This window comes from Melanotaenia boesemani, chromosome 10 (genome assembly GCF_017639745.1).
Source record: "Melanotaenia boesemani isolate fMelBoe1 chromosome 10, fMelBoe1.pri, whole genome shotgun sequence".
Classification (NCBI taxonomy): domain Eukaryota; kingdom Metazoa; phylum Chordata; class Actinopteri; order Atheriniformes; family Melanotaeniidae; genus Melanotaenia; species Melanotaenia boesemani.
In genome coordinates, this window is record NC_055691.1 from 14,593,736 (window position 1) to 14,617,231 (window position 23,496).

Sequence of the window (23,496 nt, forward strand, 5' to 3'; positions counted from 1 at the left end):
GAACTGTAAGTCTGCACTGGTTATCCTTCAGACTGCTGCAGCTTTCTTTTGCAGGTAGTAAAGTAACACTTACCGGCCACTTCATCAGAGCCACCTCACTAGTACCAGGTTTAACCCCTTTTTCCTTCTGAACTGCATTTGGTCTTGGTGGCATAGATTCAACAAGGTGATGGAAACATTCCTCTCAAGTTTTGCTCCATATTGACATGATAGTGTCACAGTTGCTGACGATTTGTCGGCTGCACATCCATTATGAGAATCTCCTGTTCCACCACATCATAATTGTGATCCTACCATCTAAATGTAGCAAATGGAGACTCATCAGACCAGGCAGCGTTTTTCCATCTTCTATTGACCAGTCTTGGTGAGCCTGTGTGAATTTTAGCCTCAGTTTCTTGTTCTTAGCTGACAGGAGGCACCCGGTGTGGTCTTCTGCTGCTGTAGCCCATCTGCTTCAAGGTTGGATGTGTTGTGTGTTCAGAGATGCTATTCTGCAGACCTTGGTTGGAACCAGTGCTTATTTGACTTCTTGATGTCTTTCTGTCATCTCTAACCAGTCTGCCTGTTTCCCTCTGATATCAAGACATTTTAGTCCAGACAACTGCTGCTACAGAACTACTTCAGTGTGTACTTTTTTTCCTCCAGGGGAGGAACGTTAGTGTGGCATTTAAGTCCTAACTTTGCTGAGTCTGAAAATGAAAATGTCCTGAATTTATAGTAAACACATTGAGAATTTATTTTGTTCTTTATTTATCAACATTTTATATACTTGTACATCCAAGACTGAAGACCTTACTTTTCCATTGTGTGGTCTTAACCCACATGTACATCCATCAGCACAGATATAAAAAGCAGATGTAATATGCATGTTGGACTGCACAGCTTCATTGCACTTCATATACTAGTACTGAAATTGGTTTTGTAAATTAAAGCTGAGAACATTTGAAAATTTTTAAAGGCCAGAAAATAAGTTTAATTAAAAAAAAAAACAAAAAAAAAACAAAAGAAATGGCTGCAGACAAGTGCATTCTTTGCTCCTATTGCTTTTCAGCTAACACCAGATTGAGTTGACATTACTACACAGAGGACAGTATCAGTAGTTTTTACTTAACATAACAGTTAATGTTTGCACATTAATTAGCAGTAGGTTATCTGAGGGTGTGGCATTTCATGTACCACCAAACACATGTTTATGAAGAAAAAAAACAACAACAAAAAACTAAGATGCAAATAAAAAATAAAAAAAATTGTGCAAGTGCCCCTCCCCCACCCCCAAGAAAAAAAAATGTCAAGGTTGAAGACAAAAATGTACAGTAGAAGTTTTGGGTTTCACACCATCTGGATCATATCAGTGTTCCATTCAGATCTCTGATATAATACTAATCAAGACTCTTCAGTACTAACCCAACCACAACCCATCTCTGCTGGGGATCCATTCTCAGCTGAACCAGCCCAGGTTTCACTGGTCCAAGTGGTCTTAAATAAGATGCATTGTTCAGCTAAGCCAGGACTTTCTTCTTGCACTCCACAGAGCAGAAGAGGACGCTCTTCACCACCATGAAGCGCTCGCCCATCAGGCACTTTGAGCAGCCGGAGCACTGAAAGCACTGTGGCTCTGCGTGCCAGTGGTGATCGCCGTAGGAAACTCTCTGAGCCTCCGGTTCCACAGCATTCTGGCAGGATGAGCATTTCTGGGAAGAAATTACATCAATTAAACATTTTTTCTTCTACTTGGATACTTCATAAATGAATATGTAAATATAAAGAAGAGAAACCAGAATGTTTACAAGTGAAGGCAGGTATAAAAACACTGGTTATAGGGGATTATGACAGATCAGGCATGTAAACACATGCTGAGTACTTCACATTCTTGACTCTGGGTGGAAAATATTCATGTTGTTTCTCTTACAGGAACTTTACACCAAAATCTGTGGGTCAGTTTTCGTTTGAGGGCAAAAATTATTTCATTCATGTTTATATTAACCTAAACTCATACAAAATTCAGTGCCTTTTTCAGGTGTCCAAGAAGTGAAATAAAAGTCACTGAGGTTGGAGGTGGCTGCATGACCACTGGATGATGTCTACCTGGTCACTGACATGGTTTGATATGTCACACTACATAGTTAGCTGGAACCAGTTACTGATCTGAGACATGATAATTAAGCACTAGAACCTGAGAGAACTGTTTTGTCCATTACATTGCATCGTAGTTTGACACCTTCCCGTTTCTGTCATTGCTCACAGCTTCAGCTGAGTTTAGGCTCACTGTCATGTTTTAGAATAAAAGTTTGCAAATGTGGACGAGGGAATAGACAACACCTCTCTTCTTCTCGTTATACTTGCAAGGACCAGTTTCAAATGGTGGAAAGAATCAATGCACACTGGTTACGAATCTTACTCAAGAAACTATTAGTGTAGGAACGCTTCCTGGATTCAACATAATACTCACCTGAGGTGCTCTTTTAGATAGAGTAGAAATAAACCTGAATTTAAAAAAAAAACTTCTAAGCTACCTTTTTTTTTTTTTTTTTTTTAAATAACGTAAACTGTTTTTATTTTGTGGCATTGTCAGTGACTTCAGCTACCTTTCCCAAGGGAGTCAGACCTGATAAAGTTCAAGGTGTCTCTACAGAAAAACTCCAGTAACAGGAATTCTCTAGCTTTAATTAAACTTTGCACCTGCAACACTCCTACAGGAAACCCAGAATAAACCATAAAGAATGATAACAGATGCACAAATAGAGCAGGAGATGACATCATTTGACCCACACTTAAAAGTCAACAACAGATCATAAACGTTCAGATTTTGAGAAATCAACATTAAAAACATATAACTACTCACACAAAACTACAACAAAAAAAAGTTTCTAATGGAAAGGGGAATAAGATCAATTCCAAACGTTTGTATGGATCAATGTCATGGAGATTTAAGAAATGTTTGGCCATAGAAGAGTTGATATTACTGCATGAGTTGCCATCTTTGATACACCAAAGTAGAAAAAGAAGAAACACAGGGCATTTTAGTCTGTTGATGCTGTATGAAGTTTTACATTTGGGCTGAAAGCTTCACTGACAAGCCTGATGTTTACTTGTTCCTAGTTTAAAAGCTTACCAGCATCTTCTTTTTTATTCTTTTAAATAGCATAGTTTCTCTGTGCCTACTCTGTTCCCCCTCCTAGGGCCTTGCATGTCGCTGCTTCCACTTGCACACAACCAAACGGGGATTAAAGTCATTTGTTTTAATGCTGCGTCGTCATGGTGTAAAAATGAAGTGAGAGGGATGGCAGCAGGCACCAATACAAAAAACAGAATAGAAATGTCCAGGGTGTTTTACGCATCTAATTTAACTAATCCTGACAACAGAGACCTCACTAAAAGCAACTACAACAACAAAGTAGTTAAATCCGGTTGCTGTGGCTCTGGATATCTACTTGATCATATAAAACAGATTTGATTCTTAATCAAATCTTTTATGTTCCCAAAGTAGGAACAGATAATCCTGACAGGCTGAAAGGGAAAAGCAGGAAGGAAATATGAATATGGAGCAATTCTGTCGAATGCAACGCTGGCTCGTTTAAATCATCTTTGCACCTAATAAAAACAGCAAATGTAAAAGTCGTTTACACCAGTGGATTTACTGTAAATGTGAAAAGTCCATTTTCTGTCGTCCTGACTTTCAAAATTTGATAAAAGAATTAAAATTGTCCAGTGATATTTAACTAACTTGAAAAAATGTAAGAAAAATTTGAGTATGGACATACAGACATCATCTGGTGCAGTTAGGGTTTGATACATCTTTAATAGTTCAGATGGCTTTAAAAAATAAAAAAGGAATAAAAGTCAATTTCTAATCTCTCAGAAACAAACTTTAATTAGTCTGTTTTAAGCTTTAGAAACTTTCTAGAAAGCTAAACCTAAAGTTACCTCAATAAGCCACCAATCCAGTTTTCTAGTACAGGCCTCAGGCCACGGAGCTGTACCTCAAAGTCAGTCTATAACTTACTTTTGTGTTGTCTCAACTAACATATAAGTCATTTCTGTAATTCAAATAGATATTTTAAAACATCCTTGACATGATGATTTATCTTCACATATAAGTATAAATGTTTCAAAGACACAATTTTCTGTCTTTCATAACTTTCATAAAAAATCCAGCCAGTAATCTGAGAGTTGCTTTGGTTCACAGCTTCCAACAGTTAGCTAAACTAATGAATCAGTACTTCATGTGTCACAAAAACAGCCTTAACCAGACCTCTGATGGCAGTCTGTGGTGTCTGCCACCAAAATGTCAGGAGCTGATCCTGTAGGAGGCGAGTTCAAACCAGTATGTGCCAGGTTTTCCCCCAACACCCCATCTCCTCCTCTCACTGCTGTCATTAGCTACTCAAAGGACTTCACAAACCACAGATGCTCCTTCATAGATTTCTGGCTGGAACCCTGTAAATCTTACCAAAAATCACTTCAGAACCGAGATTTGTACTCTCATTTTAAAAATTCTGAAAAAGAAACACCAGTTTATTTAACCCTTATAGTGCGTTCAAGTCAAATTTGACCAGTTTTCAAGTTTAGGTTTGTAAAAGAATTCCATTTACTTTTTTTTTTTATTGGAACAAGATTTCATGATATCCTCAGAAACTGCTATTTTAACACAATAAAATAAATATTTACAACTTTTAAAAAGAAATTTAAGGCCTTTAAAATACAATAGTGACATTTGTGGTGTTCCAGGTCAAATTTGACCCAGTAGAGAATACTGGGTGTTGCATGTAACCTTTAACATCTACAGGTTTCTTTGTGGATCAAAAATGGCTCAATGTGCTCTACCACATGCACGCACAAACACACATACACGTGCACACACACACACACCCCTTTCCCATGCAAACTTTCTGCTGAATATTGACACATTCTGACGAGAATAAACTGCGGCATCTATAGATAAAGTCTGGATAAGACGTTATCAGTGTCATTTTGTTGCAGTACCAGCCAACATCAGCACAAGACTTGCTGTCTTTGAGGTTACTGACCATCCCGTTAGTCATGAGAATGATATTAGGACAGAACGTGAAGCAAAACTGAGGGGGATGAATCTGACGAAGAGGCTGATATTCCCCATGTTCCTGAACAAGAAGAAATGTAAAGACGACGGACCACCCTCTCTTGAGAAGATCTTGCTTGAGATGAACAGCATGGCGGAGAGAAAGGTGTTTAGCAACAACTGGACGTAAACACAGCTGGATGAACATATCTTCTAATGAGACTAATGCCTGCTTATGGAATGGGGAGTACGGACGCTCTGTTTTTTTCATGGTCCCACTAAAAAAATGTCACTTCGGACATTACATGTGTGTTGTCAAAAACATGATCCAGTAGTAGTAGTAGTGGTAGTAGTAGTAGTAGTATCTAGTAGGTCAACAAGAACTACTTGCTTTGTAAAACTTGAACATATTAGGAATGTTTTGGACAAATGGGTGGAGCAGCTGTCTTTTATCAAATATCACCACACATGCTAGAAACATCAACGAGGAGCTCACAAAAATGATCACAAACTGGGATTAATGCATGTAAACACATTCACACACAATATCACATGTTTAATCCACAATTTATGGTTTAATTTTCTTATGCTCTGAAGTTGGTTTTATGAAAAGAAAGATTTTTTTTTTCCTTTTAACTCTATTTGAGTAACTTTTGACCTGTTACACCACAGATGTTACTATAGTTAATCAAATTAAAAATAAAAAAAGACAATTATGGTTTAATGTACTTATGCTCTAATAATAGTCTATTAATATTAGATAATAATCTTACCAATTGCCATCCCTCTAGGATATACAATGAGCACATTTAAACAGCTTTTTCAATTAAAAATTAGTAATATATTTTAAAATGAAAAATGTGGCCAAAATAATTATATCTAAGACAATTTTAGATGACATGAATGCCTGCCAAGCTATCTATGGGATGAAAAGCAATATTGTTTTTTTATTGGGTTTTGTTTGATTTTTTTTTTTTTTTTTGTTAAATTACAGTTCAAATTTGACCCGCCAACACTAAAGACGTGGGCAGCTTTGAACACATGGACTCAGAAACTCACCACAGCATAGTTTTTCATGTAGCAGGGTTTACAGACGGGCTTGTTGTTCTCCATTACATACGTCTCTCCAGCCAGGATGCAGTCACAGTCAAAACAGCAGAAATGCTTCAGATGCCAGTTCTGCCCCTCAGCTTGAGTGTACTCGTTACTGAAGATCAGCTGTGGACAAAACACCTCGTTTTAAAGAAAGAAAACTTAAAACACAAAAACAAGCTGAAGAGAGGAGCTCATATCACCTCATCACAGCCCGCACATCGAGGCTTCTCGCTGTCTCCATAGTGACGTCCACAGTACATCTTGCCTTTCTTCCAGAAGTAGATCATGTCCACGAGCAGCTCATTGCAGGTACAGCACACAAAGCATGCTGGGTGCCACAGCTTGTCATAGCCGGCACGCTCGGCGTACACGGCCGGCTCACCCCGTCCCATGGGCTGCTGGCACTGATAGCATGACTTGAAGGACAAACGGGACAAAAACATGGTGTTGTGAATTCAGACTTTAGTTAATAATTTAGGCTGTGTAACACACAGAGGTTCAGTACAACGATCTGTGTATGTAAAGCTGGAGGAACAGTCTGTTGCATCTCTGTTCTTGAAATGGAAAAGTTTCTTAGAACTGATTTTGGTCTGGGCCAACAATTACAAAACATTGAGTGTTTGTAAACAGATTTACACAAAGGAGGAAATCCCTTTTCATCAAGTCATTCACAGAGCCGAGTGAGGCCTCCTCTGTTCTGACAACAAAGATTTTAACCTTTTGTCTTTAATCAGTGTACCCATAAACGGTAAAAGACTAAAGTCTCCTGTCCAGCTACTAATACTCGACTGTCATGTTTTAATTCAAATCTGTTCTTATTCTGTCGTATTAAGGTGCAAATGTAAGCAACAGACGGCCACACAATTTCCCTCGAGATCAATAAAGTATCTATCTATCTATCTATCTATCTATCTATCTATTAGAAGAATTTTAGTAAAGGCTGGAAATGTGAGTGAACTGGAAAGAAATGGTGAAAAACACAAACAAGAAGGAAAAAGAAATAAGTGGTGCAGCTCTGCTTAAATGTTTCCATGTTTGAATCTTTGTCATCGCAGTGGAACTAATATCTGGAATATGCATGACAAGACAGGAAGAGTTAAATATATCCACATGATTCTGATAAAAGAAAAAAAAATCTAATCAACCTCATTATCAAGACTAAGGAGCACTGAGCCAGAGGTGGTGTCATGGCACCCCTTAGTGTTCAGTCTGAGAATAACATCTTACTGTGCAACAACTACCCACAGCCATGCAGTTTTGGGAAGAAGAAATAAGTCTATTTAATTACTGTAACTCAGTCATCAGGTAGTCACGGACAAAATCATGAGATTTACTGGTAAATTACATTTAATATCTCATAACTCTGACTAACAGCAGGAAGCTAATGACTTTCCTGAGGGTTGAGAAATACATCTGGGATGTGAAGGGACGGTATTAGAAACTGAAGGTCCTGCACCTGATTTGTAGTCTGAGTCTATGAGGGTAGATTTATGTCATCTTTGTAACTAATACACTATATTTACAATATACACAAATAGTGCAATGATCAGCTGTCACCACACTTATTTTACCAGCTGACCTCGTGTTTGTGCCGTCCTGTCGTCTCTTACAGGTGAGCGGTACCGTCATCTTCTCTGAGAATCTTTTAGATGACTTTCTTTCGACATTTTGTTTTTTAAAGTCCCACAAAAAGCCAAACAGGAATTTGCAGGAGTGTGACCAATATGAACCAACGACATTGCCTGAAATTGAGCACAACCAATGAGAGTCCACACTTACTATGAAATCCTCCGTTTTACTCTCATGTTTAGTTGTGAATACTGGGGGAAATGTCAAGTTTGGATGACATCACATCGTTCAGCAGATCCAGAGCTTTAAAACGATACTAAATGTGATGAGGGGCAGCCAGCCACCACAGTGCTGCGCTGTTAGTTTTCTTTACACTAGTCTGAAAGAAGACATGTTAAGAAAAAAAGAAAACAGGTTTTTGCCTGCCATGTCTCGCCTTAAGAGACTGAGTGTTAATGCAAACTGACTTTGAATGACCTTGAATTTAGACAATAAAAGACTGAAGAATATTTTGCTCTACTGAAGGATTTTTTTTGTCATTTTTTATGTCACAAATTCTTCTGATACTGGGATTATAATTTTATACTGTTTGCTTTTAATCAATGGCAAATTTCCCAAGTAACAGTGACTGAGGGAGAGACAGACTGAGGAGATTATAAATAACAATTTCTAAAAATCTGAAAATAAAATCAAAAATAAAATAAAATAAAACTTACAAAGTTTCTTTGTGGTAGTCCGGTGCTCATGGCTCCAGCAGTGGCAGCAGTGCCCATGGCTCCTCCAGCTGGACCACTAGACTGTCCAGTTCCAGGTCCTGCAAATGGTCTCGCTCCAACAGCCCCAGCTCCCCCTGCTGTAGGTCCAAACCCACTTCCAACTCCAGCTGCAGCACCAGGTCCTGTAAGCCCTGAGACAGAACCAGCTCCAGTCCCAGGAACTCCAGCTCCACCTGCTGCAGGTCCCAAACCACTTCTGGCTCCAGCTCTAACACCAGAGCCTGCAAGCCCTGGGGCAGAACCCACCCCAGAAACTCCTGCTCCTGGCGTGAATCCAGCTCCACTGCCAGCCCCAGCAGCAACACCAGTTCCAGGACCAAACCCAGAATCCCCTGCTCCAGGTGTACCACCAGCAGCTCCACCTTGCTTTCCTGCCTGAACCTGAGCCATCTCCTCAGGCAGCATGACGTCGCCGACCCCCAGGGCTTCATCCTTGTACTTACGGACAAACTGCTGCATTTGCTTGACCTCAGCAGGGCTCAGCTCGTGGCACTTGGACGGGTCCTGGTCGTGCTCAGGCAGCTGATGAGCCATCTGCTTGCGACGGTAAACAGCTCCCTCTGTGCCGGCCACCGGGCGCTTCTCAGGTGGGAGCAGCTCAATGTAGCGCACTGCCTGAAGAGGAGGAAACAATCCTACTGTAACTTCAGCTCAGACAGAATAAAATTAAAACAGAAGAGGGGCAGAGATGAGAGGGTACAGGCACATTTGTTAAGGCCCAATCAGAACAGGAATAAGGAAAAACTGTCATGTCTTTTGGTAAGAACACAACCAAAACACGGGTGCTTTAGATACAGCACTAGACTAAACATAAAAGGACTGGGTAGGAGTGCTGCCACAGGATTACATTTAATCTTAATAGCCTTTATAAAAAAACTCCTGTCTAACAATGTTAATATAAAAAGGAATATTGACATTTCAAATGGCTTAAGGCTTTTATATGTAAAGAACCCCCAAGTTTATATTGTAAACCTGAATGACAAGACTGCCCACAGAGCCTCTACACATCAAAACAAGAATCATGTTTTAAAAAAAAAAAACTTTTACCAATTTTCAAATCCTGAAGTTGTTTCTTTTAAAATCCACATAATTTAAAATGAAACAGTACAAAGAACCAGGAGCGGTGTTTTATGATTTGGCATAAAAGAACCCTTTTAGACCTGAAGAGGCATTTTAATTTTTACTTTTTAAATCTGATGCAACATGAAGCATCCACTACATTCATGAAACCTCCTCCTTACTTACAAAGCTCTCTATGATCTAGACCCACCTACCCTACCCTGTGGATCTCCCTCAAGAATACAACCCCTCCCACATCCTCCGCTTAACCTCCGCTGGACTAACCATCCAACACATCACGCCCCAGTACCGCGAGTGCCTGAGCCTTCAGCTGTTTGGCACCCAGACTATGGAACTCCCTCCCCCACACATAAGACAGTCAGAGTCCATCACAGTTTAAAACTAAACTGAAACCCATCAGTTCAAACTGGCATACTCACTAACTGGACACTGTGCACTACACTTGTTTTTAGGCTATGTTTTGTTTTAATATTGTTTTATGTTTTTGTCTGATCTTTATGTTATTTTGTGTTCTGAAAGGTGACCTGGGTGACTTGAAAGGCACCAGTAAATAAACTGTATTATCATTATTTATTATGAATGTTGTTTTATAATTTCATACAATTTTCAAAATAAAAACATTATTGAAAAATCAACAATTTAAAATAGGTATTTAATCTAGGTATTTATTCAGAGATTATTATATATATGTTAAGAAAACACACATTTAGGTTCTTAATAAGCCCTTTTTTCCTTTTCTTTAAATGACACCTTAGATCTGAATGAGCCAAAATTCATGTCATGTCAGTAATTTAAACTCTTACCAAATATTTGTTGGGTACTGGTGGTGCCCACTCGTACGTGACAGACTTCATGGGCACATCTTTGGGGACGGAGACCACGTTAGCTGCTGAAACGCTGGTTGCGACAGGAACTTTGCTAGCCTTCACCGGTGTGATGCTCACCGATACAGGCTGTACCTGAGCATGACCTGGTGTCTGTGCCTGAGAGCCGACGGCTGCAGAACCTGCAGGATGCACAGAACCTGCTGGATGTACAGAACCTGCTGGATGTACAGAACCTGCAGGATGCACAGAACCTGCAGGACGCACAGAACCTGCTGGATGTACAGAACCTGCTGGATGTACAGAACCTGCAGGATGCACAGAACCTGCTGGATGTACAGAACCTGCAGGATGCACAGAACCTGCTGGATGTGTAGAACCTGCAGGATGTACAGAACCTGCTGGATGCGGAGAACCAGATGGATGCACAGAATCTGCTGTGGCAGATGGGGGCACAACAGTAGAGGAGGCACTGGGTGGTATTGTGTAAGCGGTGGCAGGGGCAGGCAAAGTGATGGTCACTGCGTTGCTCCCGTATCTGGGGATACCGTCTGTATTCAACTTGGCAATGAGGCCGGTGTACTTGGTGTCCTCGAAGAGCTTGCCTACTTTCATGTTCTCCTCTGAGCTCATCGCCACATCGTGTTCTGCAAGACCACATTTGCAGTTTCGACAAATCTTCCTGCACAACAGAAAGACATATACATGTTTAGGACTTGGATTTTTTAACTACTCAGAGGATTATCATACATTATTCCAAAAAGTTTCCAAAAGGATCTAACTTCTTTCACATATATGACTATATACTCAACTTTTTTATAAATATAATAAAGCAGCTGTCAAACAGTTCAGACCCAAATGTGGCCATATGTTGATTGACATAAGCGTATTATCATTTGAAACTTAACTTCAAATAGGAGTCAATAATAATACCACACAAAATATGTTTAACATTTAAAATGTTTGATAATACCAGTTTAATATGATATAACAGCCACACATTAGAAAAATCAGACATGCCCAAATTATTGATGTAAAAAAAAAAAAAAAAAATTTAGTATTTTATAGTATTTTCAGCAATGCATTTAGTATAGTCATATACACTGGGTTCTATAGGTCACTTCATTAATCAAAGTATTAACCCTTTAGGAGCCAGAGTTTATAAAGCATACTCCAACTACGACCAGGCATCATCCTCAGGTGGCAAATATTCTCATCCAGAAAGCGTTACGATTAGGGGCGGGACTTTACGCATTAATTACGATTAATTAATTACCAAAAGAATTAACGTGTTTAAAAAAATGTATGCTTTTAATCGCGCTTCCAAACATCATGGAACATTTGTCTGTGCACCATTTCCAGTACATCGATTAAATTGAGACACACGTCATAACTCAGCTAAATCAGTGTTGCCAGTTTCACTACTTTGGCGCTACATTAGGGAGTTTTCAGACACATCGAGTGACTATTTCAAAGAAGCGACTAGCGACAAATCTAGCAACTTTTTTCAGGTGTCATTCGAGACTTTCGGAGACTAACATGAAAGCATGTTTACTTCTTCTCAATTGCAGCGCTCCGCCCCCTCCCCTATCCACTGAAGTGTAACTACCCCCCCGCAAGGGTACGGCTCTACATAAAAAAACAAAACCTGGTTTTACCCTGTAGGGGGCATTATGAGCCTTTTTTACCCACAAAATCCATTTTTTTTTTTTTTTTTTTAGAAATTAAACTACTTTTATAAACAGTAAATGTGGTTTTCATCACAATTAAGTAATAGTATGTTGTTTACAGCTGAAAACACACATTTTAGGGTGCACTACCTCTTTTACACTCACAGCTGCAGCCAGAGAAGATGTTCACCTCTGCTCAATGACCAGACTAAAGATGAAACGAGCAAAGCTGACACCAGCTGATCTGACCTTTTTTCTAAAAACAAATAAAGTCCCACCCCTAGGTAGTATGTTGCATGTCTCCTCGGTAATCCACTCTGTATGACTGACTATCAGCGAGCCTCAACGGCTCCGTATGGTGTCTTTCAAAAATGATTTCCTCAAACTTATAATATCAATAATATAATTAAAGATTCAAACTCACTTTAAAAATATATCACAGATTTAAGATGATTACATTTTAGAAATCCTCCCAATCCTTCTGGAAATGGAGATTTGAGATTGTTGAAGTCTGATGCAAACTCAGTTAAAACCGAGAAAGAGCATCACCTCTGCTGCTTTCCGCTTGCTTTAAGTCAGTCTTTCATAAACGTGCATTTCTTTTTGTTTTTAGTTTTACTTGTAAAGTCAACTGCAATCTTTTCTACAATAGCACAGTAACAAAAAACCTCAGTGTTAAATTGAAACATCATCAACTTTAACATGCCTCAACACAACCACCCCAGCTAAATTTATGACTACAGGGCATGCTTCAGCCTGAACATGCTGTCAGATTCAAAGCACGATGGTTGATGCAATTCTCTCTGTTAACTTTTTAAACCCAGTTGGATTTGTATAGACAAGTTGGGTTTTTTTCTTTTTTTAAAGCTACTAATTTAATTTATAGCTCAACTATTTTATACATTAGGTATGCAGAATTCATAAGACACCAGTAGACACATGTTTGTTTTATTCTGCTCATATCAACGCAAGCTCAGCGTTGCAGGACAGAGCACATGCATACTCTAGGATTCCCTGTCCTACTTCCACTGTCTTTCACAACATGAGCTCATATTTGGAGCATTAGCTCAGGAGACACAGCTCTGTTTGGACTGGCAATTATGCACACATGATCAGTTTTTGAGTGGACAACACAAAGGCACACCACAGGTTTCTGGTTTGGGAAACCTTTGGACCCTTATTACCAATGTGGAATGGTTTAAAAACACCACAGCGTATCCGAAAATTGTTGCTGGCCACATCCATCATCCCTTTATGACCACAGTGAACCATCTTCTTAAATATTATGTCCTTTTAAATGCCAACCACACAGCTTGGAGTAAGCATGCGTTTCTTCATGACCGACCTGATTCATAATCACACACTAAAACTTTCTTTGCCAAGTATGTTAATCTCCTCTTAAATGATCTCATTATCCTTCATGTAAAAAATAAGCAAATAAACAAAATATATTTTGCACTGTGTTGCTGTTGGAAAATTGATTGAAAAGAAAAGAAAGAAAAAAATAAGTACAAACCTCCAGAAATGCAGCTCAAAGCCTTCACATTTGTCTTTGCATTTTAAGCAAGCTGCTCCAGCACCAAACTCATGGCCAAGGGACATCTGAAAAGAAAGAAAAACAAAAAGGTGCACATGAATACCGAACCATTCAGAAAGTTAAATATCATATAGGTATTAGGGAACAGTTGTAGTAATTGCTCCTCTGTAAGTCACATGTTTCTCCACCATACCTGCTAATCAGATAAGCTAGCAGAAGATTCTTTTATTAGCCTTTTGCTCATTTGCACCACTTACAGGAAAGACTGTGCTTCGCTTGAATAAAACCACTCAAGGTACTTATAGAAAAAATTTAAAGTCATGGCACAGAATTTAAATAATGTTTTTTTATTTGCATTTTATTAGGAAAAAATGCAGCAAGTACAGAAACATTTGTTGAGAATGTCAAAATCAGCAAAGAAAAGGAGAAGCAACAAAATAAACAAGCTGCCTTCACCCACCAGATATGAAGAACAAAACCAGCCACTAGTTATATAAGAAAATAGATGTTTGTTTATATATATATATATATATATATATATATATTAAAAAAGATACAATATTAAATAACAATACAATACAACACAAACAAGATGGATCATCTGCAGAGGTTTAACTGAGCATGCGGGCAGGTCAGCCAATAAGGAGTTGCAGTAGTCAATGCGTGAAATAACCAAAGCCTGGACCAGGAGCTGTGCCGTGTGTTCAGTCAGGTAGGGTCTGATTCTCCTGATGTTCGATCGAGCAACCGAGGCAACATGGTCCTTAAAGGTCAGCTGGTTGTCTACCATGACACCAAGATTCCTGGTAGAAGACGTAGGTACAAGCGTGATGGAGTCAAGCCGCACGCTTATCTGTGGCGGTAAGGAATGATTGGCTGGAAAGACAATAAGTTTGGCCGTGGACAGATTTAGCTAAAGGTGGCGATCCTTCATCCATGTGGCGATATCAGCAAGGCATGCTGATATTCGCATTGAGACGGTTGTGTCATCAAGTGGGAAAGAAAGGAAAAGCTGAGTGTCATCTGCATAGCAGTGGTAGAAGAAACCATGAGAGCTAATGACTGCACCAAGTGAGGCGTATGGTGAAAAGAGAAGAGGGCCAAGCACCGAGCACATTCCCCCTCGCCAAGATACTTTGAAGGATCTTCCTGTGAGGTAGGACATAAACCAAGAAAGGACAGATCCTGAGATGCCAAACTTCGATATTAATATTTCTGAGTTGTGTTGTAAAACAAATAATTAAAGATATTATTCACCAGAATGAAAATACTGAATTTGCAATATGTCTATGAGGGTTCAAAATCTGCATGCAAAATATTCATGAAAAAATGTTTTCACAAATCTTCTAAAACACATCTGTAATAGTTATTCATATTTTTTTTCACATTAATGTTAATTATGTTGCCAAACATGCACACGAACTTTTATAACATCCCATTCCTAATCTGCATGGTTTATTTTGGTCATTGTGCATTTGTGAGGTTAGGCATGTTGGACAAGAAGGTCTCCACTCCATATCATCCCGAATGTGTTCTGTTGGGCTGAGGTCAAGACTTAATGCAGGCCAGTCAAGTTCCTCCACACTTTTGGTAATATAATGTACCTTTCTAGACTCTGAGGAGACTGATTTTACTTGAATTAAATCCCTAAAGTGGAACTGATTTCTAAGTTATCATCTAGATGGAAAAGACAGGATGAAAAATAATTGTGAAATATTGATAAATAAAAAAAATCTTTGGAATGTGGCTTGTATTCATCAAGAACACCACAACCAGCAGCTGCTTGCCAGCTGTTATGTAACAGCTGCTATGTAATGAGGGAATCCTCAATAACAGAGTAAAAAAAGCTTGTGTGTGCTGTTCTCATAAGTGTCTGTCAGCATTATGAAGAGGATCTCCGCTAAAGTCTGAAAGAAAGAGAAGTCTTTATCTGAAAATCTTGTGGGAGATGAACTGTTGCAGGAAGAAAATGACTCACAAAGAGTGAGAGCAGCGATGGGTGCACTGGGAGGGGCGTGGTAACGTTACAGCAGGCGGACATGATGTGCTCAAAATAAGAAACTGTGAAACCAAAATGCAGAACCACTCTTTGTGAGGCTTTCACAAGCCGGACATGTTCAAGTTCAAGTTGTTGGTATTTCTGCTGAAAATGGATGTAAACAGTACTGCTTTGCTGTGCTTTGTGTTACAGAGAACAATTCCCTGGGATAATCACAGCCTGTCAAAGAGTAGAAAAAGAATGCTTTTCCAAGAGTTAAAAAAAATCTGTTTTTATTAGCTTAGGTCCACCTGCTTGGAACTGGTTCTCATCATCCTGTCTGCAACTTCTGAGCTCTCAACTACTATATACTTTAGTAGCTACTATATTCTATATTAGTCCCATATAAATAGTATAAATTTAGTTAAATAACCTAGCATCTACACCTGAATTATTATTAGCTCTTTTTCAGTGACTGAGGCTATGATTATTAAAATAAATGCTTGGGTGTGATTAGTGTGGAACATGTGGATTACAAAGAGATGACGAAACTGAGACCTACAGAAGCGAAACATGAACAAAAAACTGCAGAGATCCAGTCAATCCTGATACTTATGACAACAATGTGAGCCAATCCGTTGCAAACACACTGCCTTGTTATTTTATGTTGCAGCTGAAGATCATGTGGTTCTTGTTCAGCGCTGGTATAAAATCACAAGGCTTTTGCAGGCTCACATACAGAGTGGTGGTCAAACAAACCAAAATGCTGAATGTTAAAGAAAGTTGAGCTACGTGATGTCATAGATCCTTACAGTTATCCAGGAAAGATTTCATTGACCTTGCTCTTTAGTTTAGTTACTCGACATCTCGGATTATCTGTTGTTTCCAATGAGCTTCAAAAGCGCAACACTGATAAAAGAAGAATAAAGTTTAAAAGTCTATAACTTCTTCATGTACAGCTAAATGAAAGCTGGTGGGATTAAGACCATTACATATCCTGTGTAGTTTCTGCTCTTGTAAGTGCACATTTTGTTGTTTTTATAGCGCCACTGTTAGCAAGTTTGGTGTGAACAACAAACTTTATGATTTCTTCATCATAAAGATTTCTGGGACATCCTGGTGAACGAAGCAAAAACATTAGCTCATGTTAAAATGATTTCAGTTTGCGTGCTTCTTGCGTAGAAATAGCAATCTTGACCATTAAACAACAAAGCAACTACTAACTTTTATTGCTCTATGAGCTTCAGTTTAACCATAACACAGCATAGTCTAACAGGGAATGATGCTAACCAACTGGAGTAAAGTAATTTACAAACCTTTTAACAAAATAATTATTGCAAACTGAGCTCCTTTTGATCCAATTTGAAAAATGTGCAAAGCACCTTTTATGGTGTCTTTATGTAATATCCTTGTCTCGCGCTCCTTTTATTAAGACTTTATGAGGAACCCTGAAGCAAGTTTCATGAACAATAGAGGGTGCCAAAGACAATGCAAACAAGGTGTTTTCATGTGACCAAGAACATGTTTACAACACACACTCAAGTCTACAATGAGCTAGGTTGCCACCACTTCATGTGACACAGAACTGATATAAAGCAGATGTGTCGTCACGTGAATACAAGCTGTACGGGTCAATCTGAAAAGATTCAAGTCTCTAAAAAATTTCCATCCACAAGAAAACATAACTCAAATTGAAAATGTAGCCTGTTCTAAAAAGAAAGTTGTCTCTCCTGAGCTGAACTAGCAGAGAAAATTGAAACTTGTTCAAATCACTTTGACTTTCTGCAATCCTGATAACAAAAACACAAAATAAGTTCCTCACATCTCCTCTTATCTGGTTCAGATGTTCTGTGAGTTAAGCAGAAAAGATTTCATCTTGACCTTAAAATAAATTCTGAACCAGTTTTATTTGCAAGTCAAAACTTTCTGCCCTTCCAGTCTACCTTAATCTTTACCATCTATCTTCCTTTATCAAGGTTTCTGTGTCAATAAAAATGTGCATGTCCACCTTCAGCCATTGCCTCCATTTGTGACCAAATATGGTCAACTATTCAACGAGGCTTTAAGCATCAAAGGATCCCAGCGAGCACCCCTGCTGTCAGGGAGACATGTTTTTGACCCAAAAGACACTCACTGCTGAGGAATGCAGACAAGGGCTGCTGTTTGTAGCAGTGGAGCATTTCCTCTGAACAAAGTGTGGCAACATGATTTGCGATGATAATTAAAATGCCAAACACATCACTATCTCAGTAGAACAGGACACACACTGTCCAGCTTTCTCTGTTGCAGAGAGCTTGGAAAGAGATTTGCACACAAAATTAACTGAATGAGTGAAATATGAGTGTAAATAACTCTTGGTGTTTTACAAACAGTAATTTTACAGGATCTATTTTAATCTCTGCAACCTATCAAGAGCACAATAGAAAAAAAAAAGTTTCATAGACTCAGATTGCAGTACCAACATCAAAACAATAAATTAAAAAAAGGCAGACAACCCTCTCAAACGGTAAATGTTTTCTAAGCAAAACCAGTTTTACAAAAAGTTGCTAAAATCTAGACTTTTTGTGTATTTTAAGAAATCGCCTGAAGTATCAGCAGAAATATCAAAAGCAAAACCTTCAGGAAGTTGGAGTATTAGAGTGAGGCATGTTGAGGCGTGGCCGCTAGCTGATGGTCACTCACTTCTCTGGAACATGATTACCCCATCTGCATGAACAGTTGATGTTAATCTGTGACTTTGTATTATGACTCAGCTAGCTTGCAACAAGACAAAGTACACAACTGGTATCTGATGACGAAGATGCATGAGCAAGACTGAACTGCAGGCCAGAGGCAGATGCAACAAGAGGATGCACTTGAATCTTACCAGACCACCTTCTTCTGACCACGACCAGGTGTACTTTGTGGCTAATGTAGTACTGCTGTAATTTTTGTTTTTAATTAAACTGTGTATTTCAAGCAGAATGTTCTCAGTTTTGCCTCAATTCTGTCATATCTGGGTGTGGTAAACATGTAGAATAATCATATACATTTGTACATCATTTTGATTTTTCCAGTGTTTACCAATTCATAAAACAAAGAACTCTAATCATTTCAAGCTTTGAAGTGGAACAGGTAACTCAGATTTACTGCAGTTGCTTTATAACTAAATTTTGTTTATAGGAACTACAAAAGTGAAAACCTTTGAGGTCTAAGCACTTTAAATTGAACACAATGGCAATGAGGATGATTTTTCTGTTCATAAACAGTAATTACAGTGACTTACACTCACTAGGGATGGAGAGAGTCGCCTATCTGAATCGGTGGTCCGAGAGACGTTTACGATGCGATTGCACTGGTAGCTTCAGCGTCTGCCTTTAGCTGCTAAATGTGCAATGCATCTTTTTTAGCGCGTCCGCCTGTAAAAGCCATGGTTATACTGATTATAACATAGTTTATCTCCTCTGTACCTGTGTTTAAGGCGCTTTGAATGCATCATTACAATCTTGGTGTTTTGTAAATAAAACATACGGGAGTCGGGTGGTGCAGCTTCAGTTGGTATACAGCAAATATGGAGGGAAGTAAGAAAACAGGTGAAGAGGAAATTTTCAGCGTAAGCAAGTTTTATAAGTGTTTTATAAAACATTGTGAAACTAGAAGCACTCAGAGAGCGCAGACCTCTGCCAAGCCATTGTATTTTTTTATTTTTTGGGGGGGGGGCAACGATTGGGGGCATTAAGTTTTGACAAAGCTCGAATGGAGAAATTATCCATATCTCTCCATAGTAAAGAATCCTTAAAAAAAATTCCTGGATCCAGGCGGTGATCTGGATCACCCACAAAATCTAATCACTTGTTCCTTAGGCCATTTCTGAAATTTCCTCAGCATTTAATTAAAATCCATCCATAACTTTGTGAGTTATGTTGCTAAAAGACAAACCAACGCTGCTGAATACATGACCTGGGTTGAATTGAGATCTGGTGGGTGTAGAGAAATGCTGGACGATGATTCGATAACAACATACTTCCATCGATAGACGTGTGGTGCAACAGAAAAAAAAGGTCAATAAAAAGTTTTTTCATCATAACCTATCATGTAGCTATGTCTACATGACTAAACGCCCTGAGTTGCTGCCATGTGATTGGCTGATTTAGGAAATTCAGCTTCATTCAGGGTATTGTAATGAATTCTGATTCGATTTAAAGATGTGGACTCGGTTTGCCTACATACGCAGGTCACGGCCTGCTTTAGGCGGTTTAAAGTGGAAGAGGACTACAAAACAGCGCATTGTGAGTTCATCGCACAGCATCTCGGGTCAACACAACCGCTTGTGGGGCGACAGGTGGCTCTGGGTGAGAGAAATAGCTTGCAGTCAGATGTGGAAAAATTCAATAAAAGTTCTGATAGACATATAGATGTATGGATAGACATCGAAGTATCAAATACTGTCATGAATGATCTGCCTAATGTTCATTTAATTTTTAAGACACACAGCATTTAAATTACTTGTCTGTTTATCTGTTTCGTGTGTTGGCCCAGAGTCTTGTTGCCTATTGACAGTGACCACAACTGAAGAGTTGTCTCTCTTCTTTAAATACACCTCAAAATAACATCGGAGTTCAGATTAAAGATTAAACGCCAGGCTGTCAGCCAATAAAACAAAGAGGATTTCCCGCTTCCACAAAATTCCTCTATAATTGGTCACATTGTTGTACCTGTGTTGCCTTTACAGAAGCCAGGAAATTACAAAACTACCATCTTCTTTAATGTCATAAAGCGGCTGAGGGAATGTAAACTTATTCCTTCTGGGGTGAAAAAAAATATTTGGGGTTTGATGTGAAATTTTCGGGGCTAGAGCCGGGAATGCCTAGGCCAGGCTGCACCCCCTGGAAGAGAGGCAAAAATAAATTTGCCTAAACAATGATTATTCTTTGGAAGTGAGCCACAACCGGTAGCAAACCTCATATGGAACTTAAACGCCATCATGGACCTCAGCTAACTTTAACAATCCCTCTCCATGAAGCACGCCTTCTTATCTTGTGTTTGGCACACCGAATGCCTGTATACAGAGGTGGCAGATGTCCAAGTTATTTTAAATTAAACTGAGTGCTTAACACTGACAGCTTTTTACCCCTGTACCAGTCTGTGCCTCCTTTCCACTCCTGCCATATTACAAGGACCTGCAGAGCTCTGGCAGGAAAAGACAGGTTTTGGTATGTTTACAGATGATTTAGCACAAAAACAGACAAAATTTCCAACAACAAATACAGCAAATACTCACAGCTTATTAGTAGGGTTAGCTGAAGAATGCTAGTTTACACAGGAGATCTAACAAATGCAGGAATGTGAATCTGAAATGACCTCTGTAATTTGAAATGGATGACTACGCACTAGACAAAACTGTAAACCTGACACATGTCACAGACAGTAATCAGACCCTTGCAATGACAAATACCAAATAAAATTATTTAAATATAATTTAAAAGCTGAAGACAATCAAGCCTAAAATAAAGTATTTTAAATAACACAGAGAAGCAGTCAGAGGACGAACAGTGACTTTCACTTTTCTGACAGGTTTGTATTTAACTGTCAGTGATCTTCCCCTACAACAGTGGCTCCCAAACGCTTCTTTTTTGCAGTTTCCCCTTTACATCGACAAAAATAATCTCACTGAACATAACACTCTGTCTCCTTTAGCTTTTAACTTTGTATGTGGCACCATCAGCAGGCCCTGGTCACAGGACCTTAAGGACCTGCCACAGAGATATGGCTTCAAAAGCCCTTGGCACAAAGCAGTCTTTAGCTTGTTGGCTGCAGCTTCATTAATTATAGTTAAAACCATGTCAGTGGCAGACGTAATGATCAATTCCTCTGCTATAGTGGGAGGCATTTAAACCAGGAAACAGTAAACTACTTCACCTGAGTTGAGCATTTGATTAGACAAATGCTGCTTTAGTAAATTAACTTTATTTACAACAGTTAAGTTTTTTTCTGAAGTAATCAACAGGATTTTCTTTGTGTTCAGGATTAGAAGTCCCCAAGTGCCATTATAACTTGTTTGGCTTCATACTATCAGATGCTGATAGAGAAACACAAAACACTGTGGTCCCTCTTCATTACCCACCGTTACCATTTTTGACCATTACCTGCTCAAGCCTAGGGCAAGATATGCCTCATCATATTTTATTATCTTTTTCTTTGGTAGTTGCCTGTTGTTAATTCATCATCATTTGCCCATTTGTACTTTCACAAATTTGTCCATATTTTTCTTTTTTGAGTTATTTAAAAACAAACATACAAAAAGCCTCACAAACGAAATCGCAATTAAAACAAAAAATGTAATTGAACCATAAAGCATAGAAATCTGCGTATTTACTTTTTGTCCCCCCTTTTTTCGACACCACCTGTCCCGTCCTCGGAGCACCTTTCAGGGCGTTCCCTGGTCGGTCCAAAGACGCCGACAGAGAAGGTTTCCTGTCGTGGGGGGAGAAAGCTTACCTTCTTCACTTCCTTCTCTATTTCCATCTTTGTATCTGTCAGCGTGCTGTTAACTGTGTCTATAGAAGTTTCTCTTGGTGCAGCTGTCAGGAACACACACCGATAAACTGACAGAAAAGATGGGACAAACTCCGCTTCCTTCACAGTTTTCCTGTGGTCCTGTAGAAGCGCCACACGCCAGTCAGGTTTAACGGCATGACGTACGCAGTTTCCGGTTGGGCATTTCAAAATAAACTAATTCCTTTTACTGGCTAATTAAATGCAATTGTTTTAAAATTCTTTCTCTAAATTGAATATTTATATTTTTACCATGAGTGTTTAAAGTATTGCCACAAGTAACATCAACACTTCAGATTTTTCCTGATTGTTTTTTTCTAATTGTTTGTCTTTATTTCTTCATATTCTCCTATGTTGTGCGTATGGATAGCCTGTCTATGTCCTGTCTTTTGTCACCTATGTTTTTTTATAGTTTGAAAAACAAAATAAAAAAAAATGTCCAGGTTGGAACAACCGGATTTCTTTACTTCCGGATACTTCTTTACGTTTTTACTCTAGCTTGACAGACTTCACTCCGGAGGTCCCGTTCATTTTGAGCTAAGGCACGCTTCCGCCTTGACAGATGTTTGTCTAAACCAATTAGGAATGGAGAAAATGGTATCTAAATGTAAAGCAGCCAACCAGCTGACATCTGGGGCGTGTCTTAACGTAACAAAGGGCATGATTGTGTTTAGACACTTTCTTTTTCCCCCTTTCTCCCTCCGTGCTCGTCATGGTGGTTATTTTTTACAATTGAGCTTAAAAAAACAAGAAGATAGAATATAAATCTACTTTCCACTAATGCATTCTGAAAATAATCCTGGTACCCCCCCCCCCCCCCCCCCCCCCCCCCCCCCCACACACACACACACATACACACACCACCCCCCGTGGAATGTGTTGTGTGGGGTTTTCTTTTTTCAGAAACTCCTGTCAACCATTTGCTGGGTTGCCTTGGTGAGAGGAAACTGGTGGTTAGCAGCTTCCTGAGTGCTGCTGGAGGCCTTTTTAAAATATAAGCCCAAAGCAATCCCACATGCAAATTAATTAATTATTTTTTTTATTGAAACTTTGTCTACTTCCAAAAAATGATAAAGATTCAAAGGGGAAATAAATGGCCTCTGTAAAGGCCTCTTTATCATTTTTGCTGCATTGGCACGGTGTCAAAATTACCCCCTCTCGTGGTTCCAGGGGGTATTAGAACGTTGGAAGTTCTGGTGTTAAAATAAATTCCTGGATCCAGCCGGTTATCCAGAGCACCTCCAAAATATAATCAGTCGTTTCTTATTCTCTTTCGGAGATTTTCTGAAAATTTAATCAAAATCTGTTTATTTCCTTTTGAGTTACGTTGCGAACAGACAGACAGACATACAGATGTATTCTGCTGAAAACATAACCTCTGTCTTGGCAGAGTTA

The 23,496-nt window shown here is 39.0% G+C and overlaps 1 protein-coding gene across 1 annotated transcript; it reads right to left on the reverse strand.

The window, feature by feature from the left end:
• Positions 1 to 726: 726 nt before the first annotated feature.
• On the reverse strand, positions 727 to 22,219 carry tes (testis derived transcript (3 LIM domains)). The gene is made up of 7 exons (XM_041996497.1): positions 22,045 to 22,219; positions 13,569 to 13,654; positions 10,362 to 11,064; positions 8,419 to 9,093; positions 6,334 to 6,549; positions 6,098 to 6,256; positions 727 to 1,691 (listed from the first exon to the last, which is right to left on the reverse strand). The coding sequence occupies exons 1-7, from the start codon at positions 22,069 to 22,071 to the stop codon at positions 1,500 to 1,502; spliced, it is 2,058 nt and encodes a 685-aa protein (XP_041852431.1). The 5' UTR covers positions 22,072 to 22,219; the 3' UTR covers positions 727 to 1,499.
• Between the last annotated feature and the right edge of the window lie 1,277 nt (positions 22,220 to 23,496).

Coding starts and splice junctions, on each gene's coding strand:
- tes (XM_041996497.1), bottom strand. CDS start 22,071: ATGGAAATAGAGAAGGAAGTGAAGAAG. Junction 6,257..6,333: donor GATGTGCGGGCTGTGATGAG/GTGATATGAGCT, acceptor TTTTGTCCACAG/CTGATCTTCAGTAACGAGTA. Junction 1,692..6,097: donor ACATGAAAAACTATGCTGTG/GTGAGTTTCTGA, acceptor ATTTCTTCCCAG/AAATGCTCATCCTGCCAGAA.